This window comes from Lepisosteus oculatus, chromosome 2 (genome assembly GCF_040954835.1).
Source record: "Lepisosteus oculatus isolate fLepOcu1 chromosome 2, fLepOcu1.hap2, whole genome shotgun sequence".
In the NCBI taxonomy this organism is placed as follows: domain Eukaryota; kingdom Metazoa; phylum Chordata; class Actinopteri; order Semionotiformes; family Lepisosteidae; genus Lepisosteus; species Lepisosteus oculatus.
Genome location: NC_090697.1, coordinates 3,433,742 through 3,448,570, shown reverse-complemented (window position 1 = coordinate 3,448,570; position 14,829 = coordinate 3,433,742). Strand labels below are relative to the sequence as shown.

Genomic DNA, 14,829 nt, shown 5'->3' with positions numbered 1-14,829 from the left:
TGATGTCATTCAAGAAACCATTATTTAAATAAAATTCAGTACAAATGAAATAAGACATACTAATTTCAAGCTTAACGTTTTGAATGTTGAGCTTTTTTCGGGTGCTCTTGCAGAAAGTTTTACATCTGAAATACTGCATTTCTTCTTTCTACTATTCAATGTGGAATTAAGCTTTACACATTCCTTTGAAGCCAAAATGCACTACCACAGCTCTCACTGAATCTCTCATTTCAAGCTATCTGATCTATCTAAAAAGTGGACATGGTTGTCCACTACCAACTGAAATTAACCAAGTTTTAAAGATGTCACACCCAACATTTTCATTCACTTAAGAAGGCAATTGATTATCGGCAACAACAGATTAAGGTTTATAGCACATTAAAATATTAATTTTCCAAAACATTTTGGCTAAAGCTTATTTTACCAATACTTCTGTTCAAAATGATCTCATTTTTTAAAGTACTTCAGGTGGGTAGCTGCGTCAAGAATAAACCTTTTCAGAATAAACCTAGTACTTGTTCAACTTTTTTAACGGCCAATACAAATAAAGGAACATTACTAGTCTGCTTGTTTCACATCTCTTTCATTCTACCCAAGAAATCTTTCTTCAAAATGTAGTAGTAAAGGGTCCTTATATTTCACAACAGGAAATCCTCAATCACTGATCAGTTATCTTTGTCTAAACATTTTAATATGCTGTACTGAACAAGTGGGAATACTTTTAAAAGAATGCAGTGCAATATTTTAGCACAGATTCTTTGTGTTGCACAATGAAATGGAGACAGCCCTATTTCAGAGTTTAACTGTCCCTTAGACCTATCCATCGCTATTGAAAAGAAGAGTAGAATTCATGCTCAGTGCTCTTTTAATTAGCATTAGGGGGTAAGGATGGCCCACATTAGGAAGCCAATAAACTATAAGCATGTAATGCTAGTAGATTTTAGGAAATATTTTAATTGCAGCATGAATAAGGAGACGTAAGCAATTTATGCAAACATATTGAGGAAAGTAAGCTCCTAAAAATTCCTATTTTATTAAGCTCAAGGTTATACTGCAAAAAAAGCACAAACTGTACACTTGCAAGACTAAACAAAGACACATTCAAGGAGAGACAGCAAAAGAAAAATTATCAGCCAGAGAGAATTTATCATTCACCCATTTGTGCCGTGAGCGAGTCATCTAAAGTAAAACAAACATGAATACAATTGCAGTTTTGTACTTTGACTCATCCCACACCATACAGTGACTGTAACTAAACAGAACTTAATGTGCAGCCAGCCAAGACAACCTTCAAACTGGCAGCCACAGGTGTTGAAAGAGTTGTGCCTTGCCAAAAGGCTCTAAAAGGGATGCTAACATTATAACTGCCTTCTTCTTCATGCTCCTCAACAGACAATAGCAAGGCTTTCAGGGCGCTTTGAGCACAACCAACAGAAGGGAAATGTTTATGCCCAAGCAGCAAAATCTGCTGTTTATTTCCCAAAAAAAATAATTCCCCCACAACCACCAAAAATGATATGAACATGAATTTAACTTCAAGGTCAACAGAGTAAGCACACGGTGAATGAGTGAAAGAAAAGGGCAATTTCCTGATTAATCTAGTGTAAAGCAATCCAGCAAGGCTGTATCATTTTCCTAATGAGGCTCATAAGTAAAATGTGACCCAATGTTTACGAAAGGCTGAACTGCAGGAAAAGAAAAACACCACCACCCTGAAATATCAATTAACCCAGAATTTAATGTCTTCTAATCACTGATTTGTTTGCATAGTTATCATCACTACCACGTGAGTTAAATTCATTCAGGAGAAATAGCACAATAGCAGGTACTGCTTACCTCTCATTTTATTTGGCAACTTTTCCAGGTCTTATATTCAATAACATACAATATAAATGGCATACAGAAATGTGAGGAAGCATCCCAGTACTCCTGTTTTGACAAAAGACTAGTCCTACACCTAGCAACAGCCAAAGGCACTATTTTTTTTTACTCAAACTGGTACCTGCTCTAAAACCATTTTAAACTATTCCCACAGGAAAATGAGGAGGTATTAGATTCAAGATTTCTGCTTTATTTTGCAGAAATCCCAAATGCTATGACAGGGTCCCACAACTGTCATCAAATACATTTTGACAAGAGAAAAATGTGAAAATCCCAAAAGTAAGTTTTCACTAAGAGAGAAATCAAGTTGAAATCCTTCTCGTGTCCAGTCCAGTATTAACAATGGATGTGGTGTGATGATATGGGCATTTAGTCCTAAGACAATCAACCTTTGTATTGTAAAAGGATACATGCTGCAAAATATATAAGAATGTTGCACTCTAATAAGCTACCTATTCCTTAGAATAGGCTTATTAGAATACTCAACACTGACTTAGAATACATTCATGAAATGTATTTGTGCGATAACACTAATATATAAAAATTTACAGTGACATGTATATACAACAAAAAATAATGCCAGCTGAAGCTAGGATACCAACACATTGTTGTGGCATGCAAAACAGAGGAGAAAGAGACAGGATACAGTTAGTATGGGCACCAAATAGCAACTAAAACGACCAGCACCTCTACAGTAAAGAAGAGTAATGAACAATCAACAAGGCTAGTCCGAAAGTCAAGGACACACCAAAGAACGCAACAGAGGCAATGGACGATGTCTAAATAGAGGAGTGTTGAACTGACTGCCACAGAAACGTGGTCAGGGCAGTTTTATTAACTCAGGTAAGGAAGTGCCACCTGTTCAGTTAGTAATGCAATGGCCTGCATGTAGTTTCTGATGGTTTCCTTTTCTTTACATTTCACTCTTGATTCTGAAGAAATACATGGGATTGCACTTTTTCATGTGTCTTCGAGAACGCTGCAAACTTGAATCAGGTCCATCATAGTTTTTTTTTAGATGAAAATGTCTTTTACCTGTACAGCAATCAGAAATTATAGTACTATGCAGTTACTTAAAATACAATTTTACATTTTAAGCATACATTTTTTGTTTAGATGCATCTTTCTACACTCTCATTTTCACTTAATCTGAAAAAAATGCAATTACACCCCACAGTTAGTTGTAGAAAATGGATGAAAATGACAGATTACAGCCCATTACTGTATAATGTATGTTTATTAACTACAATACAATTATTTACTATATGTCTCAAAAGGGAGCAATATTTCATTTGACTAAGGAAAAACAACAGAGATTTCTTTATTTAATATATACACAGATCCATACACACTTGTACTGTACTTTGCATGTGCTACCAGCCCTCCAGATGTATTTTTGCTCTTTAATTTCAACAACCTACTATAAGTTTCCATTTCCATTAAAAATACGTTACTTGCAGAAAATAGTAAAAAAGTCTAAATATTACATTTGTTATCACATCAATTGCTGTCTTATAAAACTTCCTTTATTCCATAAAAATCTATTAAAAAATAACATTTGAAAATCATGCATGAGACAGAACAACGGCAGTATTTATAGACAAGCAGAATTCAGTTCTTATAATCAGATTTGGGTCCTACTCAACACGATTCCTGCTATTTAACCTTCACCTAAGCTACAAACGCCATCCCAATTTCTTTATTATAAATTGGCTGTTATGAAATGCTGTTAACCTGCTGCGTTAACTTGACCCTATCAAAGTTCTCAGCTGGATGTAAATGATGTCACTGACAAACAAGAGCTGAACTCCACATTGAAGTATTCTGAATTTCAATAAGCTAAAACAAAAGTGCTACTGACAGCACGTCAAAAAACATCTAGGCCAACATATCAGGTATGTAAGCTTGATGAACAAATGATACAAATAACAATACAACTGTCAATATTAAGAACTACTCAATGTAAGATTGAATAACATTAATTAACATTGAGGATATTAAGATCTGAATACTGATCTTTCCATAGTGTACCCTTAAATGATTATTTAAAAATGAATTTTTAATTCTGAACTACCGCATCCAGTAAAATCCAATTGCTATACTGTAACTAATTTTAGGATATAGCACTAATGATGGATTTTCATATGAACATGATAGAATGAGCCACTGATGTCTTAAACGATTAGGCGGAGTTCAAATGTATCGTTGGGGAAGCTGTGCCAAAGGCACGGCCGCCACAAGCCAACCCTTTTCTTCTCCCCCTGCTGATATCTTTCTTTAAAGATTGCAGTTTTAGCCATGCTGGCTTTTCTTCTATCTTTGAATCACATGCTTTTAAACTCCAGCACCCATTTCACCTCAAGCAACATGAGGTTCTTCTTTATTAACTGCTCATAAATTCATTAAAATGTCACATAACTTCCAAAATAGATTACATCTTCGAAATTTGGGCTCCAACTAAAAAAAAGGCAGCATCCATCCAGAGAACAAATAAGAATTTATAAATAACAGCTTTGCACGAATTCAGCCCAAATGCCATTCAAAATAAACATCCTTGTCTCAGTTCATTTGTTGCCAGGAAGAACAATGGATAACCATGTCTAATGATCACCATATGAGGAGTAAGAACAGAGCCTGGAAATGTGAATATTAAACCATCTACTTTAAGCAGCCCTACTTCATCCACAGGTCATTTTTTTTTTTAATAGAGTCACTCAAAGGAAAGATCTGGTGAACCCCAGAGGTGACACCAGTTAAGATTCCAAGGATATACTATGTTTGACTTTACTTCTCTCTTATTTCTTTTTTTTTCTGGTACAGTTGACAGTAATCAAAGCCAGACAACCTGTTTTTTTATAAATTCAGGGAAAGAAAAAGTGTAAATTAAAGCTGGAGTGAAGTATCTAGCAAATTTAATATGCAGTGAAGACTCAAAAGTCTTATAAAAACAGTGAAAGGGTTAAAAAACTAACTGGTATTAAAATTTGCTCTTAATAAACTACTAAATTTGAGTGAGAGACAAAAGGAAATGTACAGTGTAAGGTTGGTAGAGTGGTACAGTACTGGCCCAGTTATTTCACTCTAAAAAGAGCTGCAAATCTAACAGTGTACAAGAAGACTCAGGTTTTGTGCTTCTTTTTTAAACTAAGTGACAGGCCATTTGTCTGGCCAACCAGCAGGTGGTAACTGTTTAAACATCACTAGAAAAACAGGAGGGAGTTACCGTGCAGTTGGTATTAAAAAGATCTACAGCATGTTATTAACATTAATTTGCATTGACTAAACTTTCAAAATCCACATTTTTCTCCAACCAAACCTATTAAAATTCAAGACACAACGACAGCAGACTCACTAATATATTTTGTACTTTTACAGCTGGAGAAATACCGACTTCCAAAATAACACTATTAACAGGAAAATGAATCTGGACTAGTAGCATCTATAGTACAGCCATAGATTTGCAATATAAGCTAAAGTAATGTCAAAATTATGCAACAGCAGTAGAGGTGGGGGTTATGAGTGACTTTTAAATAGAGCCAGACCAAGCACTTTACAAACAGCTCTGGACCCGTTACACATGACCAGAATACAAAACAACTGGCTTTTCCTCAGTGGAAGTACAACTGGAGTATTAAAAAAAGACCATCAACAGAAGTCACAATGCATGACCTAATGTGAATTAACAAAGACATACTCACACATAAATATGTGGACATGTTTTGACTCTGTGTGACCCCTAGCACAAACAACTTCATTGGTTCAGTTTGTGGTGTTCAACATAAGGTCCACGCAGATGTAGAGTACCGTTAAGGGCTTGCAAAGGTTAGTGCCTTCACTAAATGATTAGTTGTCACACACAGAATTTGACAGAACAATGTGGAAGCTGGGACTGTTCCCTGGTAAAGTACTTTCAATCAAGCAGCGTAAAAACATTGAAACCTTGCTCTAAAATAACTAAATGGAATATGGTTCTGTCAACTAAAAGAATAACAGCATCCATATCATTTGACCCTTTATGTCAGTTTATAAATGAACTTTTTTTGTGTACCAACTGGCTCATTTACTCCAAGTCTTCAATAAAATCATATTCTGTTAAAAATGAGTTCGTAGAAAATAAATTGCGTGCTCATGTATGAGAGATCTGTCCTCTTTTTTCAGTGGTAAATACAGACTGAATTTCTGAATTGATAGGGAATTGATTAGTTTATGCAGCAATTTGAATATTGAAACTGCATCCCATAAAATAACCCCAAAAGCATTAAACAAGAATGACAATACAAAGTCAAAATATTCCCTGAGCTGAGAGAATGTCAATGGCAAATATAACACTCACATCAAGAGTCCCAGAGAGATTTCCATCTCGCATATTGCTAACAATTCACATTTAAATCAAATCTAACCAACCAAAGCCATCCATCACATTTCAGAAAGGATAAGTTTAGAAATTTGGTAAAACAAGGTTTTACATCTCCTTCACCACTATGTTTGGTGAGAAATACAGTGCCTTGTAAAAGTATTCAGACCCTTGACCAATTTTCTCATTTTACTGAATTACAAATCCTACATCGAAATTTGGTTTTCTGTGATATTTTTATTTTGTAAGCACTGAAACTCTAAATTAATTATTTTAATGTGACATTGTTTTACATTATAAAATGTTCTTAAGAAAAATAAAAAACTGAAATATGCTGTTTGCATGAGTATTCAATCCATGTGTTGTGGAAGCTCTAAGCCTAATGCGGACACAATTGCCTTACAATTGGCCTCTATCTGTGAATCATTAAAATAACTGCCGCATTTTCTGGATAAAAACCCCACAGTTAAGGGATCATTATTCGGGTTGTGAATCTGAAGGACAGCTGTGAAAATGAAGAATAGAGAGCATTCCAAAGTAAAACAGATAAAAAGTAAGAGATAAAGTAAAACAAATGAAGAAATTAGGAAAAGGGTACAAAACAATATCCAAGTGTTTGGATGTCCCAGTGGGGACGGTTGGATCAATTATCAGGAAGTAGAAGCTACATCAAACCACTCAAGACACTGCCTAGAAAAGGTCGTCCCTCAAAACTGCGTGAACAAGAAGGAGACTTGTGAGAGAAGCCACAGAGAGGCAACGATCACTTTGAAGGAGCTACAGAGTTCAGCAGCTGAGAGGGGAGTAAAGGTGGACCAGTAAACCATATCATGCGCTCTGTGTAACACTGGCCTGAATGGGAGGATGGCACAAAAGAAGCCATTACTCAAAAAGAACCATGTGAAAGTATGTCTGGAGTTTGCCAAAAAGCATGATAGTGACCCAGTTGTGATGTGGGAAAAGATTTTGTGGTCAGATGAGACCAAGATAGAGCTTGACAATGATCCCAAACACAAGGCCAAAGTTACATTGGAGTGGCTCAAGAACAAAACGATGGATGTCCTACAATGGCCTAGTCGAAGCCCTGATCTCAACCCAATTGAGAACCTGTGGCACTATTTGAAAATTGCAATCCGCAAGCATCATCTGACTAACCTGAACAACCTGGAGCAAATCTGCCTGGAAGAATGGGCCAGAATCACTCCTGAACAGTATGCAAAGCTGGTGCATACTTACCCCCAAAACACTTAAAGCTGTTATTGCTGCAAAAGGAGGCTCTACAAAATACAAAAATGTGGGGATTTAATACTTATGCAAACCGCATATTTCAGTTGCAAAACAATGTCACATTAAAATAATTAATTTTGAATTTCAGTGTTTTGAAATTAAAATCTCACAGAGAACAAAACTTCAATGTAGGATTTGTAATTCAGTAAAATGAGAGAATAGGTCAAGGGTCTGAATACTTTTGCAAGGTACTGTACTTTAAACCAGAATTTAACATGAAAGATTAAAATATTTTTAGAATCCTTTTCTAAGGTCAAAGCAGGACAGTAGTTAGCAGGAGCCAAGATCGAAAGAGCACAGATAGGCTGCAAATCTGTGAAAACTTTTATCCACTCTCTAAAGATAAAGCATTCTAAAGCACCACTAAACCATGGGAAATTGAGGGAGGTTTTTAAATTGCGTTTGTGGGTAATGTCGCTTACTGTATGCACACAGTTTTACATTTGAGTGTGTCTATGGTGACACGTCTTCTAAAGAGAGGGCTTGCTACTGTGAAAACTGAGGATCTGTTCTGATTTTGTCTCCACAACCAGATCTCCACTCTATCAATTATGGGCAAAACAAAAACTAAATAATTCCGGATTGATTTTTATTGTCTCTTCTGACAAAGAATCCAAAGTCAGTCTAAAAAAAAGGAGCTTAAAATACAGCTCCAGAATGGGCACCAATCACAAATAATGCAGTAATCCTCAAAGCATTGCACTGCCAAAAGCAATGCATAACCAGATCTTAGCTACTGGCGCACACACACACGTGAACAAAATCATACAAAACCTCCTCTCTTCACGTAGAATGTGCACTTCAACAGTATTTAACATTGACAGAATTGTGGTTTTGAGTATTTTTTTAAAAACTTTTATCCAGATGAGTCAATCGAGATCAATTTGTCATCTACGGTGACGACCTGGAGAGCAGCCATTTATACAGCAGGGTATTTCCTGGATCAGAGTGATGTACCTTGCTAAAGGGTACAAAAGCAGCCTTCCAGCTGGGATCTGAGCACATGATTCTCCACTGTGGAGTCCAGAGCCATAACCCCTATGTCACACTTCTGCAAGCCTTTTGCTTAGTCACCAATACTTCTCCACTGATACATCAGACACAGAGGAAGTAATTTAACCCAGAACAGAACAAGGGTGCAGCTCTCCAAATGTAGATTACTGTTCTGTACTGTTACACGTGGCTAAAAAGACTTCCCTCTTTTAAGCTCCTGAAAGCTTACTACACCCATTTAATAGGAACGGTACACTTTATCATCTATAGAAATAAGGTATTCATTATAAAGAAAAGCATTTCTTAAAAGGAACTTCAGGTGAACCACCGTACACTATTACAGCTTGCCTTTTGTTAAAATGCCCTAAGTACGTAGTAGTCTTTAGCATTTCACTTTTGCTGAAATGACATCTCAGTAGCTAAATCGGTTCGCCTAATCATCTCTTAAATACAAGGTTGGTAGTTCAAGGCCACCTAGGAGATATAAAAAATGATCATGTTATTACTTCAACTCTTATGCATGCAAATGTGTACCATCAGGCGAGAAAATGCAAACAAAATGCTGATCAGAATAAATCCCACGGTAATATTAGGCAGGACTTTAGCTGAATGTGTGGTGATGCCATTAAAAATCCATAACGTTGACAAAAAACTTTAACATGTTCTGTCAAGTATTGATTTAGCATTCAGATTCCTGAACTTCATAATACTTTTCCTGCCAAAGCTAAAAATGGGTTGTGCTGAGGTTGAACATAACATTACACTGGCTCATAAGAATGCCGATAAGCAGAATCTGACTGTTCCCTTGCATAAAGATAACATTCCTATGTCAACCTGTATCAAATGCAAGCAACCTGACATCAGTATCAGGATTTTTTTTCTGCATTGACTTGTTCACTACATCATGGCTTTCTAACGTCTATGAAACTGAGATTACTAGCACATACATCAGTACCAAAATGACAATGTTCTTAAAACATTAGAATGTTGATCCATAATCAGAAAAAGTCAAAATTTAGTTAAAAATATGTCTTTGCGTGGGGGGGGAGGGGTGCGTCAGTGTGCGTTGGCTGCAAAGGAACGAGTAAAGATTAACTCCACGCTGAGGAGCAAAGAAAACTCAGTATGGAATTAATCTTTATTTATACCAGAAATATTCAGAATATGAGGGTTTGCCCTGTATGAAAACCTTGGCTATCAAACAATTTGAACTTTTGCAAAAGGCACATTTTTCAATGTATGCATATATTTAAAATCAGTATTGTAAAAGCAGCTGTAAAGTCGCAAAAGACAGTTCATCCTGAACACAGACTGCAAGCAGCATGAAAGACAGCTCCTCTGGAAAACAACCAAGACTTTCAAAGCAAAGCTAAAACTCAATCTGAAAAATTAACAATCACCAAAAAACCTTTTCAGCTTTTATAGTCTTGAGATTATGGAGAATATGAGATTCTCTATATAGATGGCCACAGATAAGTGCATTATTGTCACATTAATTTACCTCTCTTAACTATTCCTTTTTATTTTTTTAAATAGTTGATTTTTTCTAAAGGTGTTACAAAGGTTAAGACAATAACGATTTAAGAAAACCAGATCTCTGGTATTATGATTTATGATTTGGATCTACAACATTACACACATTCTTGATTCTTTTCAACTATACAACTACATGTAAATAATTTTTACTTCCATTATCTTCAAATGTATTTATCAAACTACGGATCTGTGGTAATAATATTTAAAAAAAAATACAATTAAAATTAGAGTTCCTTAAGGGTCTAAATCATCACACGTATACAGCAATATATTGGCTGAAAAAGACAATCTTTGTCCAATTGCTTATGAAGTGTTCCAGGATTAACGCAAAGTTGGAAGGTAAAGCTATTTTTTACAAATCCAGCTATTAATTAGAATTAAAAAATAATGCAGAGTATGATAATGCTTCTCAGTAACACATCCCCTTTTAAATAGTCCTATTTGCAATGCAGCCTGATGTAACTGAAAATAATACGTGGATTAGCACAGTGATTTGCTACTTAATTTCAGGGCATTGCTTATATATTTAAGTGATCAGTCAGTTCATTTCCATAATACACGTAAGGATAATTAAACCAGCTACTAATCAATCTAAAATATGTGTATAATTCTCGGTTTTTCATTCTGTTTTTGATTAATGTAATTAATCCAAAGTTAAGACATTCTGATTAATTAATCAGCCATCGACAGCTGAACCCCCTCCCCCAAGAGCGCAGTAATCTGATGATGTAGGTTACGTTCAAAACAGATGTGGGTCCTAGTGGTTGCACTGCTATTAAAGCATTTTAGAAGTCCCTTTATTAACCCCGCTCAGCTATGCACCAGGGATACCAAAACACACACGGTAATCGATTTTTTTAAATCTCTTTTTTTAATACATGTATATAAAGCCTGACTAAAAATCAAAATGTATACGAATTAACACTTTATTAATACTTCTATTGGACGAATGCCAAATAAACAACTGTAAAGGATTCTAGCACAAAACCTACAAACACATTTTTTTTTTAGTTAAAGGGTTTTAAACTACAACCTGTGTGCATTTTGTTAAACATTAGCATTTCAAGAGCCCTACAGCCTTTTTAACTCCACCCCACCCTTGCGCAGATCTTTAAATCCCTCCAGGACATTACCACCCGAGAACAAAAGGGGCGAAAACTTGGCATACCTTTGACTACACACAAACGCCATGTCCCAGAGAAGATTCTTAAAAGTAACTATAGTTTGATAAACATTCATCAAGTCATAACTTCATGAGGGCATAATTGTTTTGTTTTTTTAATTGGGATTCCAAAAGATTCATTGATAGTCGGTGGCAAGAGATCAGGGGGTGGAATAGAAAATATCGGACAGGTCGACATCGGCAATTAAAAGGAACTGTTGGGAGGGATACATGTAACAAAGGCTTTGATGATAGAAAACAGTGTTCGACCGCATTTTCAAAAAACTTTAAAACAAAGCATTTGGTTACAATCAGTGTGGCAAAAACTGTTCTGTGTTTTTGCTACCAAGTCAAAACGGGTATGCGTTGTATGTATTTATATGCAAAGGCACGAAAAACTTTAATTTGAACTGGAGTGAGAGCCTCACAGTCCGCAAAATTGATCCGATGCAGCTGGATTCCAAAACGACGCAGTTCAGTTTAATTTAAGCGCTATTCCCATATGGCATGCTTGACGAGCGAGATCAATTAACCTGTTTAATAATAACAATATACATTTCCTTGTCTACATACAAAGCAGTGGTTTCAGAAACAGGGAACTATCTCAACAGGTACCAAACGATTTTCACCATGACTAAAACCCAAAACCCTGCATTCTGTAAAAGCTCTGCTGTTTTCTTTAAATCGGTAGACTTCAGCAGGAATTCTTCTTTTAGAAAGTTTGTCGAAGAAGTGTTTACAGATCTAGCGGGTGAAAGAAAACTATTTGGATAAAGAGGTTACTGAAAACAAGGATGTATACCTGTATGTGCGTCTTCGCAACGCTGTGAAATATTCAGGTTTCAAAGTTTCTAATGATCAGAGTTTGTTTAGTCTTGCAGTAGAATATTACTAACTTCAAACAGCCACATCCACCCACAGCAGGAATAAACTGAAAATGTTTCACTGAAAACCGTACCCGTCCCACAATATTGTTACTCGGCGTTTGTTGTAACACTTCTTCACCTGAAATCCACCGACTGGTGAAATAATATCCGAGAAACGTGTTCTTAAACCTGGGTGAAGTCAGCCTGACAAAACAAGCACTGTCCGGGGATTAAGTACTGCAAAATGCTTTGAAGACCTTTTCTCGAAAGACACGAAAGTTTTAAACGATATCGTTCGTTTCACCTTTATCTCCGTTTAGCCTAGCTTATGAACCGGGAAAACTATTAGAGAGCAAACTACTCAGGAACGCATCAATATCCAGATTCTCGGGTAAGCCGGGAAAAAAAAAAAACTTTTCTTTTTATTCAGCTTTCTCTAAAGACCAAGGCGAGCACACCTTGATGGGATCGTTTCCAAACTGCGATCTTTAACTTTCCTCGCAGCTGAAACAAAAAAAAAATACTAGGAAAACAAGTTGACTTACCAGCAGTGAACTGCGGCGCAACTCTTAGGAGAGGTACAGAAAGCAATATAAAATGCAGAACGATCGAATCCATGTTTGTTTTTTCCAGTTTTCAAAGTTTTAAAAACTGTTTTTTTTCAGGTTTGATTATTCCTGCTGGTTCCTGTGCTCCATTCTCACTGCTGTACTCTCGGTTACTTTGTTTCTCGGCGAGTGGGGAGAAACTAATCTGACGTCACTCCCTCTCGATTCAAACACTGCTGCTGTTTGGAACCGTGGACTGGAAAGAGATTACAAGCTCCCTCTTCTGGCTGATAGTCGCCACTCCCCCGAAAGTTTTCAGCAGAACAGGAATTTCAGGTAGGGCCCACAACAGCTTCTCACATTTTTTTAAACTGAATAGCGTCGTTTGTTCCGGTACAGCAGATTTAGCTTTCAATTCTGTTTATGCAGACTGCACGTGGAACAAGTTTACAGTAATGCCAGTGTCAGTGGACGGACACTAGTTTAAAGCATTGCATTATAAAAATAAGGTTAAAGTAGTCTTTTAACCCAAGGTTTTCAACTAGAAGTTGGGGGAAAAAAAAGGGTAGCTAATTCGATGCATGCATCAGCTGAAATCCCACCACCCAGCAAAATATATATATATACAAGTGACATCGTTATAGTTTTGAGGGCCAATCTCTTTCCATCCACCCATTTTCTAGCCACTTCGTCCAATACAGGTCCTGGGCTCAAGGCAAAGAGCGATGGCAGTGCACGCCCTGGATGGGACACCGGTCCACTGCAGCGCGCACGCACGCACACGACAGGGCCGATGTTCCCAGCAGCCAGTGAAGTGACCCGTCTATCCCTGGACTGTGAGGGGAACCCCACTCCAGCACCAGGAGAACACGGACAGCGCCCCAGGTCCTGAACTGGGCCAGGGGCTCTCGTACTGCAAGGCAGCAATACTCACCTCTGTGCCATCATGCCTTCTCTTCCCATTATTACTTCAGTATAGTATTATTTCACATCTATAGTATTTCATATTTATAGTAGAATTTCATGTAATTCATTTTCTTCTTTCACAAACATTTACCTTTCAGGAAACGTATGTTATCGAATAATGGATATTTATTGATGGATACTTATTATATTATTAAAAGACACACATCCAGAGGAGAATTGCACAGAATAGGAGCTGAAGCCTCAAAACATAGCAATGAAAAAAAGATGTACTGTCAACATGTGGGGATAGGGCTATTATGATTTACTACTTTAAATCTATGTATTGTGATTACCAGGCATTCTTATTGCTCTGTGCCATGTCTGTAATCATAGTGATTATGTTCGAAATACTTACAGATAAGGAAGCTGTGCCCAAATTTTACATCTGAATGCAATTATTGTTTAAAACTGGCAGAGGTTCAAGTTTGTGTCCTTAAAAAAGGAAACTGTGAGCTTAAAACAAGCTTTCAGTGACAACTTTATACAGATATTGACTTTGGGTTTTATTTTCCAAATTCTTTGCTGTGTTTCATATAAACCTACTAAAGATTGGAATATCTTCCAGATCTGAAAACCAGTATGAATCTATTATTACAAGAGTAATTCATTTTAAAAACCTTAAGGGGGATGTGTTTAAATATACTCAGTAGTCTTATATTGACCACTGAATGAGGACAGGCACTTGTACAGTTTAATTAGATTTGATATACATTAACACAGATAAACAATTTCAAAAGGATTTTTTTTATCTTAAAGTAAACTGTAAGAACATTTGTGTACAGTATGTGGTCTCCTTATAAACTCTTTGTTCTTATGTTGATGTTATGCATAAGGAATGTACTCTTACTTATACTGAAAACATCAACAGCACTATCCATCCTGCTTAATAAACAACAACAAAACAGAGCTCTTGTCTAAATTACGCATCTTTACATCTTTAACAGGTTCACCTAGAGGATATCACTGAATAATAAATACTAATTGCTCAATACGTTTTCTAATGCCTCATCTAAATAGAAAATATATTTCACGGTGCCCTTTGGAGAGCTGATTGCTTCACACAAAACTAATCTGTATCAAATACTTTTCTAGAGTCTATACACTCTACAGAGCTATATAAATTAAAGTACATTAAAAAGAATAAACTTTGCTTAAAGAAATAAGCAAATCAAGCAAACGTTATAGCAGAATGTATTTTTGTAGAATATTAGAAACAATCTAAATATATCTAGGATG

General features: G+C 36.3%; 1 protein-coding gene and 1 long non-coding RNA gene across 17 annotated transcripts in view; one reads left to right on the top strand and one right to left on the bottom strand.

The window, feature by feature from the left end:
• ptprk (protein tyrosine phosphatase receptor type K) overlaps nt 1–12,805 on the bottom strand; it is a 241,201-nt gene extending 228,396 nt beyond the window's left edge. For 5 of the 14 annotated variants that reach the window (XM_069196021.1, XM_069196034.1, XM_015359426.2 and 2 more), the window contains exon 1: nt 12,625–12,803. In XM_069196021.1, coding sequence (XP_069052122.1) covers nt 12,625–12,697 — 73 coding nt within the window. In that variant the 5' untranslated portion in view covers nt 12,698–12,803. Of the gene's footprint in view, nt 1–12,624 lie in introns of all 14 variants that reach the window. The other 9 variants (XM_069195992.1, XM_069196002.1, XM_015359420.2 and 6 more) reach the window with 3 other exon arrangements.
• Nucleotides 10,808–14,499, top strand: LOC138241890 (uncharacterized). 3 transcript variants are annotated; one of them, XR_011191176.1, is made up of 3 exons: nt 10,808–10,895; nt 12,745–12,963; nt 13,329–14,499. It is a non-coding gene; the product is annotated as an uncharacterized lncRNA (long non-coding RNA). The 3 variants fall into 3 exon arrangements; XR_011191177.1 differs by lacking the exon at nt 10,808–10,895 and adding an exon at nt 11,180–11,264; XR_011191178.1 differs by lacking the exon at nt 10,808–10,895 and adding an exon at nt 12,482–12,657.
• The last annotated feature ends 330 nt before the right edge of the window (nt 14,500–14,829 follow it).